Source organism: Juglans microcarpa x Juglans regia, chromosome 7D (genome assembly GCF_004785595.1).
Source record: "Juglans microcarpa x Juglans regia isolate MS1-56 chromosome 7D, Jm3101_v1.0, whole genome shotgun sequence".
NCBI lineage: Eukaryota > Viridiplantae > Streptophyta > Magnoliopsida > Fagales > Juglandaceae > Juglans > Juglans microcarpa x Juglans regia.
This window is the reverse complement of record NC_054606.1, coordinates 10,394,277-10,411,699: the sequence shown is the minus strand read 5'-3', so window position 1 is coordinate 10,411,699 and position 17,423 is coordinate 10,394,277. Positions and strand designations below refer to the sequence as shown.

General features: G+C 34.1%; 1 protein-coding gene across 1 annotated transcript; it reads left to right on the top strand.

Annotated features, from left to right (window-relative positions):
• The first annotated feature begins 9,010 nt into the window (after positions 1 to 9,010).
• On the top strand, positions 9,011 to 12,038 carry LOC121238118 (ankyrin repeat-containing protein NPR4-like). Its single transcript, XM_041134965.1, has 4 exons — positions 9,011 to 9,518; positions 9,897 to 10,013; positions 10,868 to 11,301; positions 11,418 to 12,038. The coding sequence occupies exons 1-4, from the start codon at positions 9,011 to 9,013 to the stop codon at positions 12,036 to 12,038; spliced, it is 1,680 nt and encodes a 559-aa protein (XP_040990899.1).
• The last annotated feature ends 5,385 nt before the right edge of the window (positions 12,039 to 17,423 follow it).

Genomic DNA, 17,423 nt, shown 5'->3' with positions numbered 1-17,423 from the left:
TTTAAACTGAGTATGTATGCGATATAGATGATAGTCTCTTGAATAGGATAAGACCAACTACCTTATCAAAATAGAAGCAGTATCCATGAAAAGACTTTTGTAAATGTTTATCCCATGAATTAGATTTTTTTGATAGATAGACGACGAGTAACGGAAATACAATGGAGAAGAGTTGGATATTGTTAGGAGATAAACTTAGGCAAGACTATAAGGAGTATGCACAAGGGGTGAAGTTCTTTATAGAATTTGCTCGCATGAGTATTGACAGTCGATGATTTATAAGGTGTCTGTGCAAGAAGTGCAAAAATCTTAGTTCTTATAATTTGGTGATAGTGGAGGATATTTATTTGTAAATGGAATCGATCCTAAATACTCACCTTGAGTCTTACATGACGAACCATTTCTTAAAAGAGTTAGATTTAGTAGTCTATTCAATCAAATGGAGGTGGGTAACAATATCAACATGGACGATATTAATGTGGATGCTTTTGATGACAGTGATGATAATAAAGAGGATATGACTGAGATGTTAGGTGATTTGGGTGCAGGAATGTTTGGGACGAGAGATGGAGAATGAACATTTGCACAATCATTTAAGGAAAATGGAAACTTTGGAAGACTATGAGAGGACGCAATGAGAGTTGTACGAGGGGTGCACCCATCATGGGACACCGTTGAGCACAAAAGGTAAAATGACTTATCCTATTTTCAATAAAGATACATAGTCTTAGTGGTTGACAAATAGTAGGAAATTATGTTTCATTGGACACCGTCGATATTTACCACATGATCATAGATGACGTTCAAATAGAGGGTTGTTTGATGGAAGGGTTGAGGGCAGGTCATCACCGCTAGAGTTGTTTGGGAATGATATTGTTATGCAGTTAGGGGATGTTTTAGAAAACAGATTTGAGAAAGATGCAAGAGTTCAAGAGAGAAATAGACAAGCATCGGAGTTGAATTGGAAAAACAAATATTTTTTTCGAGTTGCCATACTAGTCTACCTTAACATTGCGTCACAATTTAGATATTATGCACATTGAGAAAAAAATATGTGAGAATATATTAGGCACTCTATTGTCAATAGAAGGAAAGACAAAAGATACATCTAACTCATGTAAAGATTTAAAAGAGTTGGGGATAAGACTGGAATTGCATTTGTAAGATAATAGGTCGTTTGCCTATATGCTCATTGGATGGTATATACTTTCAAATGATAAGAGAAAGAAATTTTGTGATTGGTTCATAACAATCAAATTACCCGACGACTATGCTTCAAAATGTCAAGATGTGTTCGAACTCATGATTGAAAGATAACTGGTCTTAAAAGTCATGACTGTCAAGTATTTCTGCAGACTCTGTTGCCGGTTGGTGTGCGTGACAAGCTTATTTGAGATGTTCGTCCTGCTCTCACAGTATTAGGGAGATGTTTCAGAGATATTTATAGTAGAACGTTGAAAGTTGATGCATTGGTAAAAATAGAAGCTGACATTATAGTGATATTGTGCAAATTAGAGAGTTTGTACCCGCCTTTATTCTTTGATGTGATGGTTCATTTGATGTGCACCTACCTCGTGGGACTTTAGTTGCTGATTCGATTCAATATAGATGGATGTATCCTATTGAATGATTTTTGGGAAAATTTAAGCAATCCTTGGGGAATAAAGCTCGTTCGGAAGATTCAATTGCAGAGTCGTATATTGATAATCAATTACATACCTTTTGTTCAATGTATTTCTGTGGAATTGATGCTAGATTTACGAGACTAGATCAAAATTATGAAGGTAGACAAAGGGAAGTCTCATCGACATTTACCGTGTTTTCTCAGACCGTACGTCCCATAGGCACACAAGGGAGTTATGACCTTTGTGAGTGAGAGTTTGAAAGAGCTCGATGGTATATCTTGAATAACTGCGCAGAGATTGACCACTACTTGAGGTTAGTGGTGATCCTCTAAATCAATACTATCTTTAAGTTCATGTATAATATTATAGTATTCCTTAATAAAAATTAATAGTTCACATGAACATGCGTAGCGAACATATACAACTATTTCGCATGGATGGTGAAATTGACATAGAAAAGACACACGAAGAGGAATTTACCTTGTGGTTTGAACATTCGGTATTACTGTAAAGCCCCATCTTATAATGCGAACTATATACCACTAAACTCCAGTGATTTCTATCTAAAATTGATATACCTATTATAATATTTGTTGATGTAGGTTGTATCAAAATATAGTGACAATTCAGAAGAAATCTCACTAGAATTGTATGATCTGGTACGTGGTCCATACAGGCAGGCCATCCAATACTTAGGATGTTTGGTACGTGGATATAAATTTCACATAGCTGACAATAAAGATATAGGAAAACTCAAAATTGTGGGGTCATTATTGAAGGAAGCTATGGCGATGATAACATTGAATTCTACGGAATTGTGAAAGATATCATAGCGTTAAAATACATGGAGATATATGGTCTGGTTGTTTAAATGTAATTGGTAGGATATCTCAAATCCTAGGTTGGGAGTGCGTAACGTTGAATATTTTGTGAGTGTCAATACATCTCGCACATGGTATGAGGATGATCCTTTCATTCTCGCTTACCAATTAAATCAAGTTTTTTATTTAGATGATCCAGAGTATAGGAACCCATGGCAGGTAGTGGAGAAGTTTGCATCAAGAAATGTATATGATTACAATCTAGAGGCAGACGAACTACATGAAGAAGTATATCGAGAAAACGAATCAAACATCAATATGTTTGTTGATCTAAGCCAATATGACATGGTCCCATTGCGTAGAGAAGATGTTCAACCCGAAGTAATTGAGGGTGAAATGTCAGAAGAAGATGAATCAACTGAAGTGTCTAGTGAGAATGATGATGACTGGTCCAGCAAAACTGATAGTGAATGAATTTCAAATAAATATTTTTGTAAGTATCATTTTTATAAATATCGGTAACGTTTGTTCGAATAATAATTTATTACAATTTCAAACAGATATGCCTTCCAAACACAAAGGAACAAGTGTGACATCTCCATCTACTACCGACTCCCCGTGTGGTTCACTTGCTATCAATAGTGGGCCAACATCACCAGACAAAGAATAAGGTATAGTATATCAAATTAAATACCACATTTTATGCTCGATTTAAGTAATATATATCTATAAAATAAAAATAATTTAATTCAGATATATGCTTTAATTACCGTGTATATAGCTATTGTAAGCCAGTGTCGAGTTCGAGGCACTATGAAAGGTGTCTGTATAGAGAAAGTAAGGAAAGTAGGTAAAACTAAAGTTGATATTCCTGGTGATCACACCAGTAGCTCCGGAGATTCAGCTGCATGGCTTGCTTCTTATATTGGTTCGCTTACTCGCACGTATGCACCGATTGCTACATCCTCTGGGTCTAAAGTTTCTCAAGATATGAAAGACTACATAAAAAAATCGTTGCTCGGTAATAAGCAACATTCCAAGCAACTAAATATATAACATGTTAATTTAAAGTAGTTTTGTATTTATACTAATTGTTTATAATTTTTTAAAGGATGAGTTTGAACTTAATTTTGGTCGATGACAAGATCGATTAGCGGTTGAGGAACTGATGTCGAATGCATTTCGGAGATACAAAAGTTGATGCCATGCACACTATAAGAAGTTTAGTACTACAACAGAGGCGTGCCAAAACCCATTCCAAGCAATGCCACCAAACGAATAGGAGAAAGTTTGTAATATGTTTAAATATCCTACTTATCAGGTAATTTTGCTACTATCTTTTTTTAATAGTATATGATAGATATATTAAACATATAGACATAATATTTTTCTTAGCAATGGCGTATTGTGAATAAAGCAAATAGATTAAATTTAACGATACACCATTATGCGGGTTCTCGTCTTTTCATCATTTGTCTAACAAAATGGTAAGTTATTCTAATCCACGTTAAATATTAACATATAATACATTTTTCTAATTTAAGTTATAATATAAATTTTCTTTTTGTAGAAATAAGAAAGTCCTGCTGACTATGATCTAAACCAATTGTATGCTAAAACATATAAAAATTATGATGGTTTTTGAACTAGTCCCAAAGCAAAGACAAATTATGTAAGTTTAAATTCTTTAATTCCATTGTCTAATAATATTTTTGTTACTTATACTAACTTTAATATTTTTATTTTTGTAGGACAAGATGATATCTGATGAATCATCTATCAAAGATGCTCAAATCTTTTCCCAAGTTCTTGGATCATGTTCTGGATATTTAAGAGGTTTAGGACGTTGTGTGAAGTCATCATCAACATCATCATCTTCTTCTCGAGTCAAATCGAATGACGACAAGACTAAGGCATTGGAAGAAGCAACACTTGAGATAGAACGATTGAGGTCCAAGAAAAAAAAAATTGCTAACCCAATTAGATCAAGAAGCGGATCTTGAGGTGAGATTAGAAAAGAGACTGCAGTCGAATAACCAACAAATGTTTGAACAGTTGCAGTCAATCGTGATGTTTCAAAACTCTATGCCACTACCAAAATCTTAAAATTTATTTTTTCTTTAATTGTTTTTCTATTATGATGTTCCAAAACATTTGAACAATTATGATGTTTCAATTACAATTTCTGTAATATTAGCATTTTGTTTTTAATTAAATTCAGTACTGTATGATTAATACCGTTCGAACAATAAATAAAATATTTGAACGGTCAATTACCTTTTATAAATTCGTTCAAACAAAAACAAACTCATTCGAACAAAAAATATCTTATTCGAATGACTACCATGAAATACAGTCCATATGTCCATTCAAACGATAAAACATTTGTTCGAACAACACTAATTTCCAAAACCTCGTTCGAACGGAACGAATTTTAAAAATAAAGTATGTTTGAACAGACATAATTTATGTTCGAACACAAGTCATTTGATAAATTTATTAGTTCGAACACCTAAAATCTATTACAACACTTCATTCTTGAACATAATCAAATATGGTCATTTGTTCGAATGAACATTTTTTACAGTCAAATGGTATGTGTCAGTTCGAACCGATATTTTGCCATTCAAACATATTTTTTAGATGAAAAATGTTCGTCTTAAAAAAATACCTGTTCGAATAGGTTCGACTGGTTCCGCCCAATTTTGTCTTTAAAAATCATTTTTTGAGATGAAATTCAATTTTTATCTTCAAAGTTTTTTCATCTGTAAAAGCAATTAGAGACGAAATTTGGGTTTTTGGAGACAATTTTTTGTCTAAAAAATCCAATCTTTTGTAGTGAAAACATTTCATTTCATAATCAAACAAGACCTTAATCAATACTGTTGGAGCATGTTGGCTTGTGCTTAAAAAATAAAAAATAAATAAATTAAGAGGAAACAACTTAGCAATGGATTGATTGCACCTAACACATCCAACTCGGTCAAGAAATAAAGTACGTTCACTTGACAATTTGCCCCAAAAAGAAATAAATTACTCACTCAGTCGGCCGCTTGAAACAAAAGAGTAAGCGACGAACCTGAAAGTGAAACAAAGCTCTCGGAAAATTCAGACTCAGGGTATGAAACAAAATAAGAAGCCTGCAAGTAGGGCGTTCCTCCAGTCCGCACTCCCTTCGCCCACTTTCCAATAATCACCTCATCATCCGGAAGGTTGAAGGTTTATCGGCATTAATACAACTGTTTTTATATATTTTTAAATTATTTATTATGTATTATAATTTATAAACTATTCGTTATATATTATTCATAAGTTATTCATTATTATAGGTGTTGGGGATAAGCGCGTACGTATATATATTATTCATTGACTCTATATTATAATATATAGTTGTTGGGGATAAGCGCGTACGTATCATCTATATATTTAGGTCATGAGTCCTCCAGTTCGACCACTACTTCTCGTACGGGGGGATTCACAAGCTAGCAACCGACACTTGTACGTTGAAGACGTGCAGCTCGCACACTGATCTTGTAAGTATGTAAGCACAAGCCAACACGCCCCAAATGAATTCACTTAAGTTTGTAGTTGCTGTTATGCCAAATTAAACTGGACATCAATTTAGAACATTGATCATGTCTGTCAGGCACTGATCAAATCTGTCACTATTGGTGTTAGCTAGTGGTTCTCATGCGCCGTCTCTTTTAATGTTCGCTCCCTTTGTAGATTTTTTTCCCTCCCGAAAGTACCTCCGTTGGCTTTGGATTTTAGTTTTTTCAAGAAAATGCTTATCCAAGTACTGAATGATTAAGGCCTAGTTTTGGTATTGAAGTATGTTCCTAATACCTCACTATTAATTATTATTTTATTATTATTCTTCATTTACTTTTTACTACTATTCATTACTATTTAATATTTTTTTTCACTTACTTTTCACTACTATTCATTACTATTTAATATTTTATCATTAATATTTTATTATTTTTTTACTATTATTCACGTAATAACTGAAAATAACTCACTACCAAACCCAATGTAAACATAGGTTGATAGTTTGACTTTGGTCTTAATATTCCTTAATTCTATAGTGCTCCTAACAATAGTTGGATGTACAACGTACAGAGTAAGGATGAAAACAGAGGCAGCCTTGAGTGTACCTGTTCTTGAAGTTCTTGACACAGGCAATTATGTGGATTGGCATGTTCGGGTAAAAACCTATTTGATGGCTCAAGATCTTTGGGACATCGTTGAGGGGACGACAGAACCTCCTCAGCAAGAAGAAGATGAAGCTGCTTTTAAGGCTTGGTGCAAGAGGGATTCTATGGCTTTACATGTGATTCAGATTGCCTGCGGGGCGGATGCCTTTTCTGCAATTAGGGAGATTAGTTCGGCCAAAATAGCTTGGAAGACTTTGGCAGACAAGTACAAGATTTTGGAACACATGAGCTCACGTATCTCTCTCTCTCTCTCTCTCTCTCTCTCTCTCTCTCCCCCCGCCTCCGTGGCCGAAAACAGAAAATAAGTTTGAAATATACATGACAATGATAACTGATTTTTTTTTTCTTCTTATCAATGACGTTGATAACTATATAAAAAATAAATTCAGGTATTTTTGTAGAGAAACAATAAACAACATTCAATATGTTTCAAATGTGTGCTTCTATGATTCTGTGGGGAGGACACACCCTTTATATCATGTGTTTACATTTTTTTACATATAAGCAGATTTGATGATGTAAATGGTGGTACTCATGTATGATCCTCGACATCTACCTGAATTCAAAAATATTAATTCTTCTCCCAAAATTCATGATTCCTATGTACATCTTTGACATAGCGTATTTGATAATGTAAATGGTATATCCACGAAATCTACATGCATTTAAATATAATTTTCCTCCAAAAATCATGATTTTTATAAAAAATATTCTTCCCATTACAACTTAGCAAAATCAAGCTTTCTCGAGACTTGTTTAGTAATGAAATGAAGGAGATTTTTTTTTTTTTTTTAATTGTTGCAAGTAACGAAGATGTGCTAAAATTCGTAAAATATTATAGGACACATTCTTTAAATTTTAGTCATTTTTTAATTTAGAATTAAATTTATATTTACTGAAAAATGTTACATATCATCCTCACACCACATATATACCAATTTATGATTTGTCATTTTTCTCCTTATATGTAAACACACATATTTATACATCAAAATGTTTGTAATTAAAAATATAAGGGTAAAAATAACAAATCAAAGCTTGGTGTGTGATGCATCGAATAATAAGGTATAATTTGTCTATATATATATATATATATATATCAAGCAATTCAAAAAAGGGTTAGGAAGGAGATGCTGGTGTGAATTGTGTCACACCAATAAATAAGATTGAGGTAGGAAGGAGATCATGAGTATGAGTGTAAATTTAAATCAGGAAATTGGTTTAGACCGGATTGGGTGGACCTATTTTGAACTGGTCCGATTCGGGACCGGTTCTTGAATTATGCAAACCGGCCGGAACCTTCCCGGTTCTACGATTTTCAGGACCGGACTGGACCGGATGGGGAAAAAAAATAAAAATTAATATTTTATATATAAGTTTTATACAAAATTAATATTATACAAAATATTTTATATATAATATATAATTATATGTGAAATTTTTATATATAATATATATAATTATATATCATATATGAAATAATTTCATATTATAATTTACAAAATAAAAGTTTAATCTTAAAAATGAAAATTTAATTGATCTTATACTTTAAACATAAAATATATATACTAAATTATATTATATATAGTCTAATATATTATATAGATATACTAATATATAAGTTTATAACTAATACTAATATATAACTAAACTAATAGTATAATATTAATACTATTATATAGCCTAATATATTATATAGCTATATTAATATATAAGTTTATAACTAATACTAATAGTATAATATACAATATGGTTATACTTATACTAATATATAACTAATACTAATTACTATAACTAAATCACTATAATCTATTAACTGTATTACAGATTTTAGAAGTACATAGTTTATATTACATATTTTGGTATTACAGATTTTGTATTACAGATTTTAGTATTACAGATTTTAGTAGTGCAGATTTTGTAATAGGATCATATTCTTAGAATAGATTTTTTGAAGCAATTTTTTTTTTTTTTTTTGTAACAGATTTTTACTTTTTAATAACAAACCTACATTTTAATAAATCGGAAAACTGGACCGGACCGGACCGGACTGGAAAACGGTAAAACCAGAGATACCGGTTTAGGAGGGTAATTGGTATGTAATCAGTTTTGAAAAATGCAAAACCGGTACATACTGGTTCGGTCATAAATTTTGTCTAAAACTGAATCGGACCAGACCGATTACACCCCTAAATATATATTTACTCTTTGGTTTGAACACCTATTATACGTTGTTTTGTTTCATACAATAAATATATATTTATTATATAATATTTGTAATTGGAATAATGTAGATGTGACAAGAGTTTCACTTCATTTCTTTTATGAAAAAGAAAAAAAAGAAAACATGGCAGGGATCAGGGAAAACATGAGGGAGAACAATGACTTTATTCCATTTTTGACCTTACGGGAGGCTGTGCGAAATGGTGACTGGAAGGGTGTAAAGGACTTCCTGGAGCAACGTCCCGATGCAGTGACTGCAAAAATCGAAGGTTTTGGAAGGACTCCTCTTCAAGTCGCTATTCTTGCTGGACATATGCACATAGTGAAGAAGTTGGTGGAGCGAATGTCTGAAGAAGAGTTGAAAACAGTAGATGATAACGGTTTCACAGCCCTAGCTGAGGCCACATGTGGTGGAAACTACCAGATGGCAAAGTGCATACTAAAAAAGAACAAGAGCTTGGTCAGAATTGCAAACATAAACGGCGAACTTCCAGTTGTACTGGCTATTGTCACTGGGCATATTGAATTGGCTAGATATCTCTACTCTCTCACTCCTATAGAAGATTTCAAGCCAGAAAATAGCATCAGTGGAGCTGCACTTTGTACACAGGCTATACATATGGGAGCTCTAGGTAACAAGTACTACTCCTCACAAGAATTAGCTAGCTGCATATATCAATTGATTTTCACAGTATATATAATTCCGGCCACTATATATATATATATATATATATATGACCATGCATGCACCATGCACAGACATTGCTTCGGATTTGATCCGGAATTGCCCTAGTTTGGCTCTTGCTTTTGATAACATAGAGCGGCAGTCTCCTCTATACGCACTGGCTTCTACGTCTTATGCATTTCCAAGTCGAAATCCGCTCGTGTTTTGGAAACGATGGATCTACTCCTCATGTCAGTACCAATACTCTTTTCTCTTGCTTCTCATTTACTTATTTGTGTTGCCAGAGTTATTACATCGATATTGGTGATCCGTTTTTGACATAAAGGTAAAAGCATACAGTCGGCTAGTACTAGCAGTCCACGGTATGAAACTCGCTTGAGCATCACAGATCAAGTAAGAAACCCTGAAAGGGATGATCAAGTAAAACATTTCGGAATTACTGGTATGTACGTACGTTTATGCTTGTTTCCTAATCTTTTACCGCTATATTTATTTTTTTTTTTCTTTGGCAATATAATTACGTAGAGGTAGAGTATAAGTCGAAATTGGCTCAGAATATGTAAAATTCGAGCTACCACTAGATCCAAGTACCAGTGAGACAGACCCAAGACCTGTCTATTTAACCAAAATCCCAATAAGCTTGCAAGGCTTTTCGTGGGAATCTTGGTAGATCTAAAATTGCAATTTTGGGCTCGCTCAAATTAGAGTGTGATCATATCTGCGGGTTAATCATAAAAGTAGTCCCTGGGTTTTACTACATTCTACTATCATAATATCGTAGAGATCATAGTATAACTTCATTCTACTACCATCCCACGTCGGGCTTACATGATTCTTTACAGTAAATATAATTTTATAATCTGATCATGTACGTAAAACATCAAATTATATCAATTTGTAAGTTTAAGTTAAAAGCATAATTTCTCTTTACAATAGTTCTTTATTAGTACTTATTGTGGAAGAGATTTTTATTGCTGGAATTATGCACAAACAACTTCACAGTACGTAGTTTGTTTGACTATGAAATAGTTTATTAGTTTATCTGTTTCGGTACTAATGATTTACAATGAGTATATGTGAGCGATTGTTTTTTATCTTTTTATGCATTGCAGTGCTAGCTCTGTTCCGTCAACTTGTTTCAAATCTCCAAAACGTCTTGGGTACATATTCAGCATCCACTCAATGGATATCATTTCTTAATTAATTTTGAAACTTTTTATTCGTGTTTTTGTCTTCTTAGTTTTATGATTATGGTTGCATCTCCTTAAATGGGCATTGTTTCAATTATTGATAAAGGAATCAAGCAATTATATGAAATGAAGGCTGTCCATGCCCAGTCGCGTGAACTTCTGCAGCTCATGTGCCGTGTGGTCACATCGACTTCTGATGATCAACAAAGGGATCAAGCTTGCGTTTATACATCCATATACCGTTCTATTTACGACGGGAATGTTGAGTTTTTTTTGGATATGGTGCAAACAAATCCTGAGCTTGTGTGGATTACTGAGAAAGCTAATGGAAGAAACATCTTGTCATATGCTATTGAATGTCGTCAATCTACAATATTTAACATCATATGCGGCCTTCATGAGAAGAACGAATTGGCAAGTGAGATGGATTTTGGCGGCAATACCGTTCTACATTTGGCAGGGAAGTTGCCAGATTCCACAGTGCTTAGTCGCATTCCAGGCGCAGCTTTGAAGATGCAAAGAGAACTACAGTGGTTTAAGGTAATCCATCTGATATGTAACTTTAGATTTTCTCTCCTAGACACACATTTCTAATAATTTTAATTTGGGAAATACACATTCCATTCTCTTTAAGATTTTACCTAATATAAATGCAGAAGGTGGAGAGTATTGCTCAACCCAAGATTAAGGAACATATGAACACCCAATTTTTCAAGCCTTGGCAATATTTTGTGAAGGAACATAAAAACATGATGAAAGACGGAGAACGATGGATGAAGGATACAGCAACTTCTTGTACAGTGGTAGGTACTCTCATAGCTACCATTATGTTTGCTGCTGTCTTCACCGTTCCAGGTGGTAACAACCAAACTACAGGATTCCCAATATTCTCAGAGGAAAAGTTGTTTATACTCTTTATAGTATCAGATTCCTTGTCACTTTTTTCCTCCTCAACTTCAGTGTTGATGTTTTTGGGAATTCTCACGTCACGCTATGCAGAAGATGATTTCCTCAAATCCTTACCGACGAAGATGATAATCGGTCTTTCCACTCTTTTATTCTCTATTACAACCATGATGATAGCCTTTTCCGCTGCTGTTTTAATTATTCTACAAAAATCATGGATGGTCATTCCTGTCATTTGGTTGGCCAGTGTCCCAGTTACCTTATTCGTACTGATGCAATTCCCTCTTCTTGTTGAGATGTCTGTTTCAACTTATGGATCAATCTTCGACGACAAAAAAAAGCCCTTGCAGTTCACTTCTCGTTCAATATAGATGTTCCATTGATAATTGGCACACCAAACTAAAAAAGACCGATTGAGTTTCTTTTTTCTTTTTCTTGGACGGTGGAGTGATGAATCTTCAAATGGCTTATGTTTTGTATTTTGTGATTTCCTTCTGTCATGATTTGGACTTCTTAATATTTAATCAATTTATCATTAATCCATCATACATATCTTCTCATTTTATTTTGTATTCTTATAGTTGCTTTAATCACTTTTGAGAAAGGATAGCAGGTTCATAATCGATTGACGATTTAAGGTTTTGTCGTTTCTAAAAGTAATTGCTAGTGAAGAGATAAAACAACGACAATATGATGCACCAAAGTAATTTCCTTTTTAAAAGTTACAGAAATTGCCAAATGGTGTGTACCCATGAAGTACACAAGAAGTTTCTTGAGAAAACCATCTTAACCAAAAAAGGAAAAAAACCCACCAAGCCAAGCTCCAAACCCACCAAATCCTATATATATATATATATATATATATCCCACATAAACAAGCCACCCCTCCAGAATTCATACAATACTAAATACAAAAACTACATATGAACTCCCCTTAAGCCCAAAAATGTCTCCTTTACCTTTTGACCCAGTACTGCTCAAAACCACTCATAATTTAAGCTCGAGCTATATAACACGTCCGCATCTGGGCTCTTATCTCAGATTCTGTCCTATTGTCAACAAGTACTTTATGCCCTAATATATCCACCTGATTTTTGAAAATCCCTACTGAAAGATCATCTTCTTCGACCCATCACTAATAACAAATGCTACTTTCAATGTAACACTCAAATAGTTAATGACAAAGAGCCTGGAAATCAAGCTCCCACTGCAAGAAATACATGCAGTTCTGGCAGGTTTTATAGTGCTGCAAAAAGAATCGCCGCAGTAGAACACTTTGTGCGACAATTTTGAGCGTTAAAAAAACCTTTTTTTCTTGTAGTGTCCATCTTATTCCAACCTTTATGTAATAACCCGATCCTAAGATTAGGTCATAAGATAAGTTTTATGTATTTTTCTTATAATTATAAATATTCTATTATTGTTATTATTATTATTTTTTTTTAGCAAGCTCACGAGTCCAAACACTATTACCATTATTATTTTCTTTTAATGATAAAACTCCTACCTATCGGTTTTCTTAGTAAAACTCCAATGCACGTACGTCTCTTCCTCTTTTTCACTAGGGTTTATCTTGGTCTATATATAGAACTCATATGATAGACGTAAATGTCTTGAACCTAAACTAGAGTGCCGTCAACCTCGTTAGGCCAAAGTGAAAGCCATCGTCGCATGGAGCCGTCCAGACCATGCACGACCAAAGCACGCCGCAGCACCTGGTCAGTCCACATCCCATGCAGAAGCCATGAAACCACCAGCCGCAACCATCATGAACACCAGTCGCAACAAACACACAACCAAACCGTAGCTCAACCAGGAGGACACCGCACAACACACACACGGCAGTGCACCAAGAGCCCCGATCCTTCCTACATGCAGCAACCAGCATGCGGAAAGCATAGACGTTCCGCAACCCACGTAAACGGCACCAACCGAAGCACAACGTCACTGCAGCCACGAAAGTGAAACAGAGACGTCGCCCTCCTCCACGGTAGCCACCTCAAGAGACGTTGAACCACCTCTCCGACGACACAGAGGTTGCCGGCCATCTTCTTCTGTCGAACCCACATCTTCCCTGTAAGCCCACGAACACCGCCAGCCTCCCCTCTCTCTCGACTGCGTTTCAGCATGACAGAGCACCTCCAACTCACACTCTCTCTCTTCCATCGGTGTCACACCACCACAGACGAGCCCCCAGTCGTGCCGACGTGACCCCCACCAACAACCCAGAACCGCCGCAGGTCAACTCTTCTCTCGGTGAGTCCATCGCAGAACCTCTCCCTCTCTCTCACAAACTCTCTGTTTTGTTTGGCCCGTGTACTTTGTCTTCCAGAAGAATCCTAAATTCTTGATGGGCCCTAGGCCTTATGTGCGTGTGATGGGCTTATGTAGATAGACTCGTATAGTAATATTTTTTATGGGCCAGAATTGCAACTCTTTTAAATTGTAATAATCTTTAATGGACTTGTATGTCGATTTGGACTTGATCTTATATTATTACTTGATCTTATATTATTTCAACAATTGTTTTTAGAAATTTTAATGGGCTTAATATTCTAAAGGTGAGATTTTTACTTAGATATTTATAAGCAAATTAGACTTAAATTATTATAGAAAGCATTTAAAGGAATTAAAGTATATTTTATACTTTTGAGCCTACTATGTTAAGCAATTTTCCAATTGACTATTTATTAGATTTTCAAGATATTTATGTTATATTTTAAATAGATAAATTAAGGAATATGTTATGGGTTTTGAATAATATTATGATTAAGTCTACTTTTATTAATCGAATGTTTTCACCAAATATTTTAGATCCATATATATATATATATATATATACATTTAAATTATATTTGAAAGATTAGATATCATACTTAAGCAATAAAAGTTGTTAAATTATTTGAATGCTTTATTAAACGATATTCTACTGTCTACCTTAATAGATGTCATTATAATTATGCTATTAAAGTTGTAGGTTGAAAATAAAGAAATATGTTAAGAATATTTAAGTGATATTAATATTTATTAGATTTCTTATAAGATTTAATAATTATGTTATGAAATGAAACTTATTTTAAGAGTTGAAGTTTTATGATTTATTTTAAAATAGCTCAAGTATTCTACTAATTTATAATATGCAATTAGTATTTTTAGTAATTTAGATACTAGGATTTATTGAATTGTTTAACACTATCTTTTAGATTGTAGATTTAATTAAGTAGGATATTAGTACTTATGTGATTCCAAACGAATTTAGTGATAGTTATTATTTCATATAGGTCTCAAGTTATGAAGTGTTATTCAAGAATACACACAGCGAGGTAAGTAATTTGATCACAAGTTTAGGATCATCATAGTTCAGTTTATAGATAATTAGTATTCAAACCAGTTCATTTCCAGCCATTATTTATGAACCACTCATGTCATATACAAACTTGTCATCCAGCATAGCATACGATCATGTCATTCCGCATCATGTTCAGATTCAAAAATTATAATTATGTAGGTATTATGTCATACATCTCATGTGTATAAGACACGTAAGCCATCTTAAATTCAAGTGAAAGATAAGATCAGATAAGTTAATAAGATGGCCATTCAGATGCATGGTACCAATGCAGTTCAGTTTCAGGGTGGATGTGCAAGCCACGAACTCAGTCGTGGTCCACCATAGTATGCCAGAATACTATTAGCGGCTCCCCTTGCGGCCGCGGGATGTGAGGCCGGTGCACAACCTCGCACACAGGATTAAGTGTGTTGGCCAGTCAGAAAAATCAAATCAGTCAGTTAATTTAGTTAAACAGTCATGCATAGCACAAGCATCAGTATGAATAGTCATGAATTTTAAACTCTCTGCATAAAAGTTTTATGAAAACCTCATGTTTAGTATGTTTACGTTGTGATGGATTCCTTGCTGAGTCTTCGACTCATTTTTGTTTATTTTCATGTTTTAAACCACCCAAGTGATGATAATGATTACGAGCAGGCAGGCCAAGAGTAGAAGGAGTATTAAATTTTTGTTCAAACTTTCTAAAATAAAATATGCTTTTATGACATGAATTTTGTTCAGTTTATTTCATTTAATGTTTTTGGAAGACATTTTATTAGACCTTTTCTACAAATAAATTTCTAATTTTATTTATGAAGTTCGAGGTCTCTTGCCGGGTTTATTTTATGAAAAGTATGTGACACTCCTAGCCTACGGGAAGGGGGTGTTACAATTTGGTATCAGAGACAGGTCGAGACGGAGAACATAAGAACATAAAAACATAAAAACATGAAAACATGATGAAAGACAGAGAATGATGGATGAAGGATACAACAACTTCTTGTACAGTGGTAGGTGCTCTCATAGCTACCATTATGTTTGCTGCTGTCTTCACCGTTCCAGGAGGTAACAACCAAACTACAGGGTTCCCAATATTCTCAGAGGAAAAGTTGTTTATACTCTTTATAGTATCAGATTCCTTGTCACTTTTTTCTTCCTCAACTTCAGTGTTGATGTTTTTGGGAATTCTCACGTCACGCTATGCAGAAGATGATTTCCTCAAATCCTTACCGACGAAGATGAAAATCGGTCTTTCCACTCTTTTATTCTCTATTACAACCATGATGATAGCTTTTTCGCTGCTATTTTAATTATTCTACAAAAATCATGGATGGTCATTACTGTCATTTGTTTGGCTAGTGTCCCAGTTACCTTATTCGTTCTGATGCAATTCCCTCTTCTTGTTGAGATGTCTGTTTCAACTTATGGATCAATCTTCGACGAGAAAAAAAAGCCCTTGTAGTTCACTTCTCTTTCAATATAGATGTTCCATTGATAATTGGCACACCAGCCTAAAAAGACGGATTGAGTTTCTTTTTCTTTTTCTTGGACGGTTGAGTGATGAATCTTCCAATGGCTTATGTTTTGTATTTTGTGATTTCCTTCTGGCATGATTTGGACTTCTTAACATTTAATCAATTTATCATTAATCCATCATACATATCTTCTCTTTTTATTTTGTATTCTTATAGTTGCTTTAATCACTTTTGAGAAAGGATAGCAGGTTCATAATCGATTGACGATTTAAGGTTTTGTCGTTTCTAAAAGTAATTGCTAGTGAAGAACAACATATGAACTCCCAAGCTTAAGCCCAAAAAAGTCTCCTTCACCTTTTGACCCAGTACTGCTCAAAACCACTCGTAATTTAAGCTCGAGCTATATAACACGTACGCATCTAGGGCACTTATCTCAGATTCTGTCCTATTGTCGGCAAGTCCTTTATGCCCTAATATATCCACCTGATTTTTGAAAATCCCTACTGAAAGATCATCTTCTTCGACACATCACTAATAACAAATGCTACTTTCAGTGTAACACTCAAATAGTTAATGACAAAGAGCCTAGAAATCAAGCTCCCACTACAAGAAAAACATGCAGTTCTGGCAGGTTTTATATGTTGGATGAGAAAAACTGATATTCTATTCTAGAGGGAGAGAGGAGAGACTATTTCTGAAATTTTTCTAAGTGAATTACTTCTCAAGTGGCTTACTTTGTGCCAATGCATACATGGGTATTTATAGGCTTGTAGATTCACCTAGCATTTACTCTAATACATGAACTTCCTTGGTACACAAATACCCAAGTACATGAATATCTCAAATACATGAATCTCTAAATACATGAATCTCTAAATACATGAATTACTTCTTTCAAGATGAACCTAGACTTTAGTTCATGAATATACTAAAAAACAACTTTATTTAAG

Bases quoted from the DNA above. Each gene is read 5' to 3' on its own strand.
- LOC121238118 (XM_041134965.1), top strand. From the start codon at position 9,011: ATGGCAGGGATCAGGGAAAACATGAGGGAGAACAATGACTTTATTCCA. The intron at 10,014-10,867 runs GTATGTACGTAC...TTATTGATAAAG, and splicing joins AAAACATTTCGGAATTACTG to GAATCAAGCAATTATATGAA. The intron at 11,302-11,417 runs GTAATCCATCTG...ATATAAATGCAG, and splicing joins GAGAACTACAGTGGTTTAAG to AAGGTGGAGAGTATTGCTCA.